The sequence below is a fragment of the Anastrepha ludens genome, chromosome 5 (genome assembly GCF_028408465.1).
Source record: "Anastrepha ludens isolate Willacy chromosome 5, idAnaLude1.1, whole genome shotgun sequence".
Lineage (NCBI taxonomy): Eukaryota > Metazoa > Arthropoda > Insecta > Diptera > Tephritidae > Anastrepha > Anastrepha ludens.
Window position 1 is genome coordinate 2,734,872 of NC_071501.1, and position 13,895 is coordinate 2,748,766.

Sequence of the window (13,895 nt, forward strand, 5' to 3'; positions counted from 1 at the left end):
TTCCGTCTGAAGAAGCCAAACATGGAGACAGACATTGAAGTAATACAATTTATATGGTTATTAAAAGAAAATTTGTTATCAAATACAACACCGACCTTAATCTCACAAATGCACTGAAGGACACAAGTCGAGATATTGTAATTAGTAAGCACAATGTTAGATATTTTCGAGCATGAAAGCAGTTGTTCAAGTTCAGGGAAAGACATGATTTTTGGCATTTGGCACCATGACATTCGGTTTGAAGATTAATTAAATAATCAAAGCGATTTTTAAGCGACTTCAAACTTACACTTTATTATACTAGAATTGCGCTATAAAATTGCATACCTAGAAGTGTATGTACATATGTACGTACGTAAAGGTTCTTGTTAAGATATTCAAAATTTTGTTCCGTTTTTGAGAAGTTTGTACAGAGTTCAGAGCTTGGATTTAAAAGGTGTTTTAATTAAAGTTTTACAAAAAACTAACGAAAAAATAACATAGAAATGTCATGTCATTTTTCACTATAATTATTAAGAGCCGCATTTTCATTAAAAATAGTAAAACCTTTCCGAGGATGCCCTTTTGTCAAATTATCTACGATTTTTATTTAAAGGTCGCTTGCCTATCAATGCGCACTTAATTTACTGTTTCCCTGAAATCGTGGATTTTTATTTACACCTCGAACTTTAAGAGTATTGGAAAACTCATTTCCGAAGATAATTTCCCAGAAGTTTAGCTACATTGTTAACGGGTCGTAAAATGTTTAAACCCACCGCAGCCATTCACTGGCTGTTTATTTCCCTTTGTGTGGTTACTGCCGATCTGCGAAAAGCAATACCAACACCAAACAAATTTATTAATATCATTATCGATTGACACGACAAAAATCATAAACAAGATTAATACACAATTCAATGCAAATGAAGCCAAGACGAATACTCGTACACAAGTAATAAAATAACTGAATGCCTGGTGGCAGGCAAGCCGAATGAATGAATTCAGTAAATGAATGTCTCATCAAAATTTCCAGGCACGTCGACATGGTACTGTGGTTTTCTGCCTATTTTACAACCTCAAATAAAATTGAGACGGAATGGACACAGGGGAGATGGAGTAGGGCCATGGGGACACCGAAAGTCAGTTGCACTCAATTAGAGTAGAAATCAGTTGCGGCGAGAATACTGTGGAGTCGGCGAAGGCAGCTCAATGGCTCAATGGGCAGTCAGCCCAAAAAGTAGTTATGCCATATTTTATGTAGACAAATAATAAATAAATCATTTTGCAAATATTTCTGGTGGTATGGATGCGGAAAAATATAGATTTTCGCTCACAGATATGGAAGAATTAGTTGTTTATGCATCGGACAAACGGGCCCGAAGAACGGGAAATTGAACAGGTGAAATGTGCGGGTTTTTTATTGTATTGCTAAAAGGAAATACTGCAAATTTAAGTCAGAAGTGGTAAATGGTAAAAAACCTAAGCAGTAAATGGGAAAAAATAGCATGGAAAGTGTAAAGATATGAAAGGACAAAAAAGAAGCAGTTGTGTGAATTGATTTTCAAAAGAGGAACAGAAAGGAACAGTAAAAAAATGAAATATCAGATATAAATTGGAAAAATATATATGTAAATGCAGAAAAGCACACTAATCGGGGTGAAAGTGAGTTTCTTTGAATTTTCTGGCAATTGCATTGAAATGCACTCGGATTTAATTACAGAATTTACCAAAATCTTGTTGAATTTTTTATTTGCGATTTTTCAACGATAATTTCGAGCTATTTCATTTTGATATGTGTGTGTTTAACTCTAAATTATAATACTATACCCGTTTTTTATAATTTATGTACATATATACTGAACGAATTATTCAGTGACCGACAAAAGTCTACATACACCCCCCATTTCCACTGGATTGAAAGTTCAAGAACTTTACTGTAAAATGTGTTTACACAGTTTTATTAGAAAGCTTTTTCTAATCGTTTTAAACTTAAAAAAATCCATACATAAACATAAAATAGCAAAGCTATGGCAAAAAAACCTAAAACCAACGTTGACACAAGTCTACATACAGTACACAAATGTACAGTGTGAAAAACTTCACTTAAGGGGGGTAGGGTTAATTCCACTAAAAATATGCACTTATTTATGAATTTTTTTTGGAAAGATGATTCATGTAAATTTATTTATCCAATTAGTATACTGTAAACTCATATTTCAAAAATATTTTCAAAAATTTTCACAAGAAAATATACAAAATTGAGCCGTTGACAGCAGATCTACGCAGACGTCCTGAAAAAAAGCAATTTGCCGCGGACAGTTTTTCTCAGCATTGGATCATCTGAAATCAAAAAATCAAAGAGTTTTCATTAGGTAATCAATTGTCCGAGGTAACCCTGTCGAGTTTTTATTAAAAAAAATTTTTTTTTTCAATTTTTTTTAACATTTGAAGTAGAAGTGCGATTTTTAGACCATAGATCGCATAATATTGTTTATTGTAAAATAAATAAAAATTGAAAAAAAAACCTCACAGGGTTACCTCGGTAATTATGTAGAAAAAGTGTGTACAAAATTTCAGGAAGATCGGTCGAGTAGATTCAGAGAAAAAGTGTCCACCGACTTGAAAAACGTCGTTTTCCAGAAAATCGATTTAAAGTTCGACCATAGCTGGTAGCCGAGTCGGAGCGGCCAACGGTTATAATGCTCTAACTTTGTGAGTTTTGCACCGATTGACCTAAAATTTGGACACAACATTCTTGAGATTATGTACATTCATTTTCTCAAATAAACCAAAATCGATTTTTTTTTACCCTATGTTGTTCAATAATATGCAAATCTGGGCTTGGCGGGGTGTATTTAATTGCCTTGGAGCATGGTAAAGCAGCCAATACTTCACAATGTGCGCTGTGTGCTTTGGATCGTTATCCTGTTGAAAGACCCAACCTGGACTAAGCTCCAAATCATCCACCAATGATTTCAGATTGACTTCCAATAGTGATTTGTATTTATAACGATTCATATTATTTTCAATAAATACTAATCTTCCAACTCCAGATGCAGAAACAGCTCCCCAAACCATTATATTGCCGGCACCATGCTTCACTGTGGATGCCACATTCTTCGGACTCAGTGCAGTATTTTTTTCCTCCACACTTTTGCTCTTCCATCGCTGCCGAATATATTAAACTTCGACTCATCTGTAAACAAAACTTTTTGCCAAAATCTATCCCCTTTTCCCTATGTGCTTTGGCAAACTCTGTTTTTTTCAGAAATTAGAGGCTTTTTTCGTGGTGTTCTCATAGTAGAGCCGTTTTTGTTCAGAGCTCTTTGAATTGTTCTTGGATGAACACACTTGTAGGATGAGCTTGCTATATCCTCGGCCAATTTCGGAGCAGAAACTTTTGGATTTTTGTTCACTTCTTTTAGAATCAAGCTGACGTCTCTGAGAGATAGTTTGCTCGGGCGGCCACTGCGCGGCTTATTTTCGGTGGAACCGATTTAAGTTTAAGATTTTTGAAATTTCGCCAAATGATTTTTTTCTTTCCTATGCTGAATAACTAAATTTCTAACGTCAACTGATATTTCTTTTCGAGGAGCCGTTGTAGATGCTTAAGTATTCAAATTGCAACTTAAATTAATATTAGCAAAGCAACGAACATAAGAAAAGGAAAGAAATAGACAAAGGGTATTTTACCGTTATCACAACATAGGATATCAGAGTACAAGCTAGGAAATAGCATAACTGTGTTGTTTTATGTTAAAGAATGGATTTGTTTTAGTTAAGTCGATTAGAAAAAGATTTCAAATGAAACTGCATAAACACATTTCTTAGCCAAGAGTTTGTACTTTGTAAACAACGAAAGGGAGGGGTGTATGTAGACTTCTGTCGGCCACTGTATGTATTTGTGAATATGAAATTTGTGTCACTCTGAAATATCAAGACTATTTGCTCTATGCTGTCGATTTTTTAAATGAAATAGGATTTTGTGAAAATTTGCATGTATTTTAAATAAGCAATAAAAAAATAAATAAATTTCACTTAGTATAAAATTTTTGATTACATTCATTGTTCTTCACGATATGACCACTTTAACGCAATCTAGGCTGTTGTGTGTATAATTTTGTACGCTTCTGTATAACGATTCTGTGAGTCGTCTTTTACCCAGAACCACAATGAACGTTGGGTAAAACAAAAAGAAAACAAATATTGTAAGTGAGCAGCAAAAAATGGTAAATGGAAAAATGGAAACAAAAACAATCAAATTACGTAAGTGGTTACAGTTTTCCCAAATGAGGCGAACATACAGTTGGCATTCGAATCGAAAATATGAAACGAAAATCTTACGTATTTTAAGCACTTAAATGAAATAATAAATAAACAGAAGCAAAGTGGTTTAAAAAGAAGGTAATCAGAAAAGAAGTAAATGAAAATAAAAAAGAAAAACAAAAATTAAAAAATAAAAATAAAAACTTGAGACAAATTGTATAAATAAAGACGTCGAGGTGCCGTGCCCGTATTGCACTTGTTAGCGGCACTGTTGTTCTTATTATTCATAAAATGGATGACGACGCAGATATGAAATTAAAAATCAACACAATAATAGAGAAAGCAGGATGCAAGTAGAAAGCGGGCGGGGCGAACTGCGCCAACGGGCATAAGGGCAATGCGAGTAGCTGCACTACGAAGGACCAAATCATCTACTTTTTCGAGAACGTAAAGGGTGTATGAGCTCTTTACCGTATATGTATGTATGTATGTGTGCATGTGCAAATAACTGTGGCAGCGCAGAAGGTTGTCTGCTGCTCGTGCACGTAATGTAATAAAAATTATTTTAACATAAAATAAATATGCACCGAAAAATATGGCAGCCCTGCAATGATTACCGCTGAAAGTATTCGTAGTCATTTTGTGGGCATAGCGGTGGCGCCACAATTACTATACTAGCAACTGAGTGTATTGTGTTTTTCTTTTTCCCCCTTTTTTTGGATGGAATTATCAAGCTGTGGCATATTTTGACTGCTATTACGCCTCCCCTTACACACCCACTCGAGGAAACACGCGTTTGGTGTCTCACCTACGCAGGAACATCTCACTTTGCATGATTATGCAGTGGGTGATTTAAGGGGAAGGGGAAGTGGTTATTTCGCATACTTTACATAAAATTTTCGCGTAACTCTATCTTTTTAAAACGGCTTAAAATTACCATAAATACAGTAATGTCAACATTTTTTCACCGCATTTTTACTTTGCGTGTGGTTGATAGTCATCAGCAAGGACATGAGCATCGGCGACTCATGCGACAGCATTCGTATGTCGCACATACTTACACATATACATATGTACATACATACGTATGGAGGTGTATAATGTTACATGTATTCGTGTATTAAGCGAAACAGACACAATAAAACTCGCAAAAGTTTACACAACTGTGAGCCATTAATAAATAAATATGAGCACAGTGTATCCGCGAAGTTGGGTGAGTCTGTAACACGAGCTTTTGAAAAATTAATGTACATAAATCTGGCGAGAAAAGCACAGCACTAACACATGCGAATAGTTTCGCCCGCAATACTCGTACGGTTTCGTCGGTGGATATATTGGGTCGGAAGTTTTGACCCTCGTCGACGGAATTGCATTTAAATTACACAAACCTCGGAAAGCATATTTGCACACATACATACAGCGATATATGCCAGCTTGATCAAAAAGTTCCCGTCCGATGACGCTCTAAGTCAACTTATTTCTTGAAGGGAAACTTCTTAGGCGTAGATGGAAGATTGAGAGTGGAGAGTAAAATTTCAAGACCATGCAACGTTTTGGGCATTTTCGTTCCGCGAGAGAGAAAAAAGATATAATGTAGAGGAAACGGAGAGAGATAGAGCTATACCTTATATATCTTAGATACACTTTAGGCTATTTTTGGTGCCTACTGTTTGGGGCGTTTTTTATCCCAATTTTTTTGGCGTTTTTTTTTTGTGCCTACTTTTTGGCGCTTTTTTCCGTTTCCTGGGTAGTGCTTGTGCGTACTATAAAGTGTTATCCATTCCGGCATCGAATTTCTTGGTATTGTCTTGCGGTAATTTGTGCCGTTGCTGTGGTCCTGGAATCGCTCCGTTTGTGCGGGTGATAAACGCTCGGAGTAGTGCGCGTTGTTGCCACGGTTTGTGTTCGACGTTTACCTACACCGGTCGAGCCTTCTCCGTTTATTGTAAACTTTGTCTATTTGTATTCTCTGCAAATGTTGTGAATTTATTTAGATATATCTCTTTCTCTCTCTCTCTCTCCCTCTCCCATTCTCTCTTGAGTCTCTCCCTCTTTCTTTGTTTGCCTTGTACGTTTCGCTTCTGTTATGTGTACTACGCTACACGCCCTTTGTTTTTTGTAAGGTTGCCACAACTGTAATTAGCGTTCCTACCAAAATTTTATCGCCACTGCCCGACATTTGTAAAATTTACGCCAGTTTGAGTAAATCTACCTCTGCACGTGTTTTCGAATTTCTACAGTTTTGAAGGCGCAACAAGGAGTTTGTACTACATTCGCATTAAAAATGGAATCAATGGTGCGAAAATTTTATAAATATTGGGAAACTGTTTTGGCAGGATACTCTAAAGAAAACAGCTGTTTACGAGTGGCATGAACGCTTCAAAAGAGATCGTGAGACCAACGAGGATGATGAGCGTAGTGACATGCCGTCGACAATGAAAACTGATCAATAAAATGAAAGAAAAGTTGATCAATAACCATCAGAGAGAGGTCCCACAAAGTTGCTCCCAAAGAACTAGAATTTCATGAAAAAATAGGCATCGTTGATATCGGCAAAGACATGTTTTCCAAGGAGGAACCCAACCCAACATTAATCAAACGCATCATTAATGGAGACGAGACGTGGGTTAATAAGTAAACCACGCAATCCATATATGTATCAGATGAGTGAGTGAAGAACTCCGAATGAACCAATACCAAAATTTGGATTACGACGTTGTTATATACCAAAAAATTTTACCAGAAGATCAGACAGTCAATAAAGACTATTCTTTGGGCGTTATGAGACGTTTTATGGTTTACGTAAAGAAATTCGCCAAAAAAGGAAAATAATTGGTAAAAAGTCGTGAATTTTGCATCATCATAACGCACCGCAGCACAGTGCCATCATTATCCGTGAATTTTTTACCAAGAACGAATCGAATACCATCCAGCAGCAATGGAATTCACCGAAAATGGCTCCTGTAATTTTTTTCTGTTTCATCGAGTAAAAAAACGTTTAACAGCCGAAAGGAAGTAATAGAAAAATCGAAGACGGATCTGATGGCTAAAATGAAAATAGAGTCTCAGAAATGTTTCGACAGCTGGATCACTTTTGAGGAATAAAATTGTATTTTGAATTTTTTGAATATATTACGGGAACTTTTTGATCAAGGTGTTATGTGTGTATGTGCAAACAAAAGTATGTCTGTTGGATCACTCGGATACCTTAAACGGATGCAACTGTTGTTTTCTTGTTGTTGTGCCATCGTAGAGCCGAAGGTGTATGCAACGGGATATCCTTTGGGCATCCTATTTGGCCACTCCTGTCATATTTGCGCTGTGATTTATTTATGTTAATCCTTCGAGTTAGTCGCGTAGGTGGCGTCGCAGGGCGCTGTGTGTGGAATGTTTGCTATACCCCCAGGAATGTGCACTCAAACGTATAACGACATGCACTAATACATACAAATGTAAAGATATTCCGACGCGTAAAGGACACTAATTGTGAAAATAACGCTTGTGAAGGCTTCGTATACTCGTACAAACATACATACATATGTACGTAAGTATACGCGTATGTAAGTCAATGTAATTTTGCGATTAAAATGGCGTTGTAAATGCAGGTGACTGCTCAGCCAAGTGAATGTAATTAAAAGCATATATTTATTTATGGAAAAGCCATCAGCATTGGTATTTGAGGGCATTAAAATATTATCCACTATCATTGCAAGGAAATATCTCTTATACATTTAATAACAACTTTACATCCACATATTCCTCGGGAATTTGGTAGGTACTAAATGTAATATTTTACTTAGGCTAATGCAGCATCTTTCTAGGAGCAGATTTTGCGACAAATGAAAGCACAACGACTTTCTGACGGTCAGACTTTTGACCAGATTTGACTTTTTTACCAGGTTTGATTTTTTTTTCTGTTTTTTTTTGTTTTTGAAAGTTTACATTTTTTTTTTTAAAAACATAGTTCATTACTAATAAGAACCATATAAATAAGTATATACTTAGCACTTACACTCTTTTTGGGTGTTTGCATATCTCCTGCTCCAATTTGGGCGCGCTTTTTGATGTTGTTCCACAAACCACTACAGTTTAAACCAATTCCGAACGGCAGATTTTTTATGAGGAGCTTTTTGGAATGTTTCTTGTACGGTAGACACGCACCAACCCACATAGAAACGGCGGCCATATAAATCTCAATTAAATATTTTATACAAAAACAAAAAAATTCTAAAAATTGTTCATCAAATTTTTGGTACGCAGTTTTATAATATAGCTTATTAAATTTTAGTATAATAAAGTGCAAGTTTCAAGTTTTTAAAAATCCTTGTTGATTTTTTATAATTTTTTCCCTGACCTAATAACACGGGTTGAACGATCCACTTCCGTCGCAAAATTCGATCGGTAAAACACAACTGCGATGGGAACGGAAAACTCTATTGCGACGGGCCAGTTTTCAGCTGACATTTTGTGGTTACAATTTTTGTAGTGAAATCTCTTCGTTTGCTAATATATATTTCAGAAGCAACTCGTTGAAGCTCATTGTTGCAAAAAAAAAAAAAACAACTTCTTTCCAAATTATTGATAATTTCCAGAAATGCTTGCGCAAATCGAATGTTATTTGCTTGTTAGTTGCTTGCTGTTGCTTGTAAACAAATAAATTGTCATCAAGTAATCAGAAAATCAGTTTGAATCTTCAACCCGTCGATAAAATAGAAATGAATTTAATTACCTATTTTACCACCGTAAAAATAACTAGCGGCTAGGAATCTGTCCCTGCCGCAATTCTGTGCAATTTCATGCTATTAAATGTGTTCTAATTTTGACAGCGACTACCCGTCAACCCGTTACGCGCTGTCCACCGCAATTTTCTTCAAGGGAAGGAGAGTTGGCAGCGAAATAGAGAGTTATACCAGTTTTAAGAGGCATAAAACCATATTCGCCAGCGACGAATCTCCATAACTTTGTTGTAGCTTTCGCGTGCAAATTTTCGGTCAAGTGAGCAGAGCCTAGAGATGGCGAGTAGAGAAGTGGCGAATAGAAGGCGCCTGTTCATACAAACAGTTTGGCTGGTTCACGAAAATTTTAACCTAAGTGTGATCCCTGTGACGCCTTTAAGTTTAGCTTGGAAGAGCCCCGCAAATGATTGCTCAGCCACACGTTTTATTAAAATTATTTACGCGCATAAATATTGTACAAAAATCAAAAAGTTCAGCTGTCCTGTGAGTAAAAATTAGAAGTTAAAATGGTTTGGTTTCCGTCGTTTAAAAGTATGATTTACTAGCTTTCCAAGCCCTAAATATGGGAACTGGTTAATTATCATGAACAATATTCGTCTATTATCTATTGAATAGATAGTAAAGCACAAAAAAATAGTTTCACAGCTGTTGCTCTCCTCCTCCTCACCGCTAATAACCCTGCACAGGTATGTTTGCTATTATTAATTGCCTGCATTGTCCATTCACGCTTGTTTGCCATGCAATAACAGCAGAGAAATACAATGGAAAATATATATACACAGGTACGTATGCACAATCATAAACATGCGCGGAGTTTATCACATTTTCCATCAGCGAAAACCACTTTGTCGCCGCCCACCCACGGCTATCTGTGGCAGTCTCTTATTGTTCACATGTGTTTAATTATTTGCCATAACCGCAGCAACATCCACAAGAAATTAATTAAGTTTTCCGCACGCGTATAACTGCACAGAAAATTTTGGAATTTCACTGTCATCACTCAACATTTCGCAACATTGCAACAGCATCCGCCTGCTCCGGAAGGATATGGTTGAAGCGTTCGCTGTGCTGTGCGTAAGGATGCTTGATGGATGGGGGATGGCAGCTGCGCTGATGATGTCACACTTCCATCACCGACTGCGGCCAAGTTTATTAAGCTTTATTGTTTATGCCGACGATGATGGCGCAGCAGGCGCTTGTTGATGGCATTGATGGCGCCATTATTTACGGCCCAGTGTATTTGTTTGACAATCAAACCGATAATATTAATAAAATCACTGGAGCAGTGATAATTGCATTTTCAGTGCGACTATTTTGCACAAACACTAAGAGGAGGATACAAAATATAGTGGCGCATGGAGTGAGTGCAAAATGAAACAATCAGAGCTTGGCTGCCTGCCTGCGTGCGCTAAAGGGGGGAGCAATGCAATGACGCAGTAAACAATTTATTAGAGAGATTTTTATGAGTAAGCTCTTACAGCTGTTGGCAAAGCTATAATATCATAATTTGGGGATTGAAAATGAGCTCATCGGCGCATGAGTACTTACAAATTTACGACTGCAAGGGAATATAATTTTATTGCAAATCTGACAGCTGCCAGTTTAAATTACGTACATAGTCGCATATAATAGTGGATTTACGAACCTGCAAAGAAAAGAAAGAGAAAATTTTATTATTACTGTAAATTAAGATCATTTAAAGGCTAAATATTTATAGACATCGAAATTTACTTAAACAAACATCTGCGCAAACAAGTGCCAAGTGTCAAATCTGACACTCTCCAGCTGACACGGACAAGCGGTGACATTTGAACGAGCTGCGTGTAATATTTTATGCTGATAAAAATAATTGCACGCAAATGGCGAAAAGGGAGAGTGAGCAGGACACTTAGAGCGCTGTTAATTACGCTTATCAGCGTGTAAATATGTGTACAAGCACTTATTTGTAATGCGAATACGGAAATGGAGGCAATAAAAACGCAACACACTTTGCAAATAACACAATTGGGCAACTGCCGAGAGCCGACACCCAGCAGGAAATTCGATTACTGTTATGTATAATTTTTTATGCACGATTTTTAAAGTGTACGCATGAGCTATAAAAACATTAGCAGTCAGTATGATATTATGTTTTCTTGACTTTTTAAAAACAGAAAACGTAAAAAACAAAAAAATAAAAATAATTACAATAAAAAAAAAACATAAAAACATATTGTAAAAAATAAAACACGGTCAAACAATTATTTGGTGTAGACAAATCCCTTTTCTGGCTGCAATTCCCCTACTCAAAGATGAGAAAGTGTTCGGTTGCTCTCATTCCGCGGGATCCGTTTTCAAGAAAAATAATTTCATCTACAATTTGTTGAGGTGTGTAAATAAATTTATATAAAAAATTTTGGTAATCGCCTCCTTTCTTCCACCCAGTAACATCCCAAGCTACAATGTTTATTTTTAGTGTGTTTTCTATAACAAAGATATCTTTAGCCGAAAATATTACTCCACAATTTAATTTCCACATGCGCTTCAAAATAGCATTTTCAATCAAATAATCAAATATAATGGAACTGGGAGTTTTAGAGTACGAAACCACATTGCATTTCTTTCAATTAAGACACAAACGATTAGCAGAACACCTCTACTGACACACAATAAAATCGGCAGCAATTTCTTGAAATATTTTCACCAAACTTTGAATTGTCGGCTCATTTGGACGATTATTTCCCCCAAAAAAATCCATGGCCTACAGAAAGGAGAGACAGTCAGCTTTATTTTTAAATTGAATTAAAAAAATTATAGCTGCAACCTTTAAGGAGGAAATATGTATTTATTTTTTGACTGGGGAAGGTAAATTTATAACGTTAAATGCTATTTTCTAGATTTTTGGTTGGATTATGTCACTCTTCCACCAAACGCGTGATATATGCAATTTTAATTAGTATTAATCTCCTTAAATCTTGAAACTTCAGAATCTCATCAAAAGAGATTCGGTTGGGTTAGGTTGAACTGATTGACTTGCAATCATAGCTGTACCAGATGGAGTTCAGTAGATTGATGTTTTGAAATAGTACACCCGCATGATGCCTGTCAAAAGAGGTTGTTAGAAAAAAAAATAGAACAAGTGATATAAAACAGCCATATCATCATATTTTTATTGAAGTAAATTTTTTTCTTCGCATGTAACGATAGTTGAATGTCAGAGAATCAAAATTTTTCATCCTACAGCTTTCACTTTTTCAATAAACATGAACATTTTTTATATCCCCCTTTCCTAAAGGGCACTCATCTGCCCGTAGGCATAGATGGCGCGATAAGCATCGCTGATTGTATAAATAAACAAATTGTCACATACACTAATGTAAGTGCGCGAAGTAAAATATAACCCGGTCAGTGGCCGCTGCAGCAGCATAAACAGTTATGCGAAAGACAACAAACTATACATACACACACATGTAAATATGTATATAAATAAATGCAATAAATAATAACACCTGTACGCAAAGTTGCCGAAGCCTGGCACCTGCCCTCGTGCATTTTCACAGTACGTAAAGAAATGGACTCGGCTGTAGCAAAATCATACATTTGGCACTTACTTCGAACAAAAGTTATCAGCTAAATGTATTTTTTATTACATTGCAATGCTGTGTTACTTCTGGGTTGGTTACTGAATTGTGTGCTAATGGAATCCAATCTTGTCACGGATTGTTGCAGAGATAGAATGTAAGTGAAATTTTGACAGAAAAGTAAGAAAGATGCTCTTCCACAGTTGGACATAGTTTTAATTGAAATATGTAAATAAAATATGTTTTCAACTATAAATATAGTGTTTTTAATAAATTTAAAAATATTTTTAAGGATTGAAAATCGTTCGTGATAAAGATTTGATATTTTTTAGATTTTTTTTTTCGGAGAAGTGCTCAACTTTGAAGTTAGCAAGGCTAAAAAAGGCAAATTGGTATTGTTTCTTTTTTTTTAACTCTTAGAAGACTTTTTTTTATTTTTCCACAATTTTTATCAAAATTATGAAGTAATTGCAAATTTTATAACATTAAATTTATCTAAAACCTCTTTCTATGCCACACCTAGCGCAGAAGTTATGTCCAACTTTTATCCTGACACATCTAAACAACAATCTAAACTGCTGTAAATTTACGACAGGACGGTGGTAAAGCGTAAATTACCAGTAAATTATATTGCAATAAAGTTTTATGACAGCCATTTCTGCTTTGCGATTTTTTATGATTCAATCATCGGTTTTAGGAAAGGAAATGGCGCCTTACGGTGTCAGCAAACAAAAAGGCGTAGCGCACTTACCTACACACACGCACACACAACTCAGCCACGCAAACGCAGCGTAAGGAAGATGGGCAGCATTGAAATTGGCGGTCGCTGTCTAATGTTGGCGGCGCAACAAAGGCCGTCATCTGCACTTAATGCGGCGGCTGATTTATGTTTTAACAGAAGGAATTCTCCGCATTTTGCACGAGGTGCGTTCATTTTCAAATTTTATTTGTATTTCCGTATACAGAAATGGCTTCACTGCCTTAACGGTCGGGCTCATAAGTTTAGAAAAGACTTCAACCAACTTTGTAAAACTTTGCACCAATGACCCACAACAGCAGGCAAACTCACTTTCTATTTCTGCGATGCACAAACATTTCTGCTCACCCGTTAGTTAACCGATAGTAAAATCCAATCGAAGTCATAAATTCAATTTGCATTCTCAATACGAAAATATCGCCATTTTTCGCCAGCTAAAGTGCTACAAACGCGCAATTATTCGACACTTTTCACGGCAGCAGTTCATTTGTGTACAAACATACACATACATAAATGTAAAATGGAAAAGTAATAAAAAGAAAATCTCCTAGCGCTGGAATACCGGTTCCACATTTATAGGTCAGAAAAACTGGTGGT

The 13,895-nt window shown here is 36.1% G+C and overlaps 1 protein-coding gene across 4 annotated transcripts in view; it reads right to left on the minus strand.

Annotated features, from left to right (window-relative positions):
* Positions 1–9,320: 9,320 nt before the first annotated feature.
* The window catches only part of LOC128863866 (centaurin-gamma-1A-like), a 54,804-nt gene continuing 50,229 nt past the window's right edge, over positions 9,321–13,895 (minus strand). For all 4 annotated transcript variants that reach the window (XM_054103241.1, XM_054103244.1, XM_054103242.1 and 1 more), the window contains exon 3: positions 9,321–10,626. In XM_054103241.1, the coding sequence (XP_053959216.1) occupies positions 10,619–10,626 (8 nt within the window). In that variant the 3' untranslated portion in view covers positions 9,321–10,618. The remainder of the gene's footprint in view (positions 10,627–13,895) is intronic.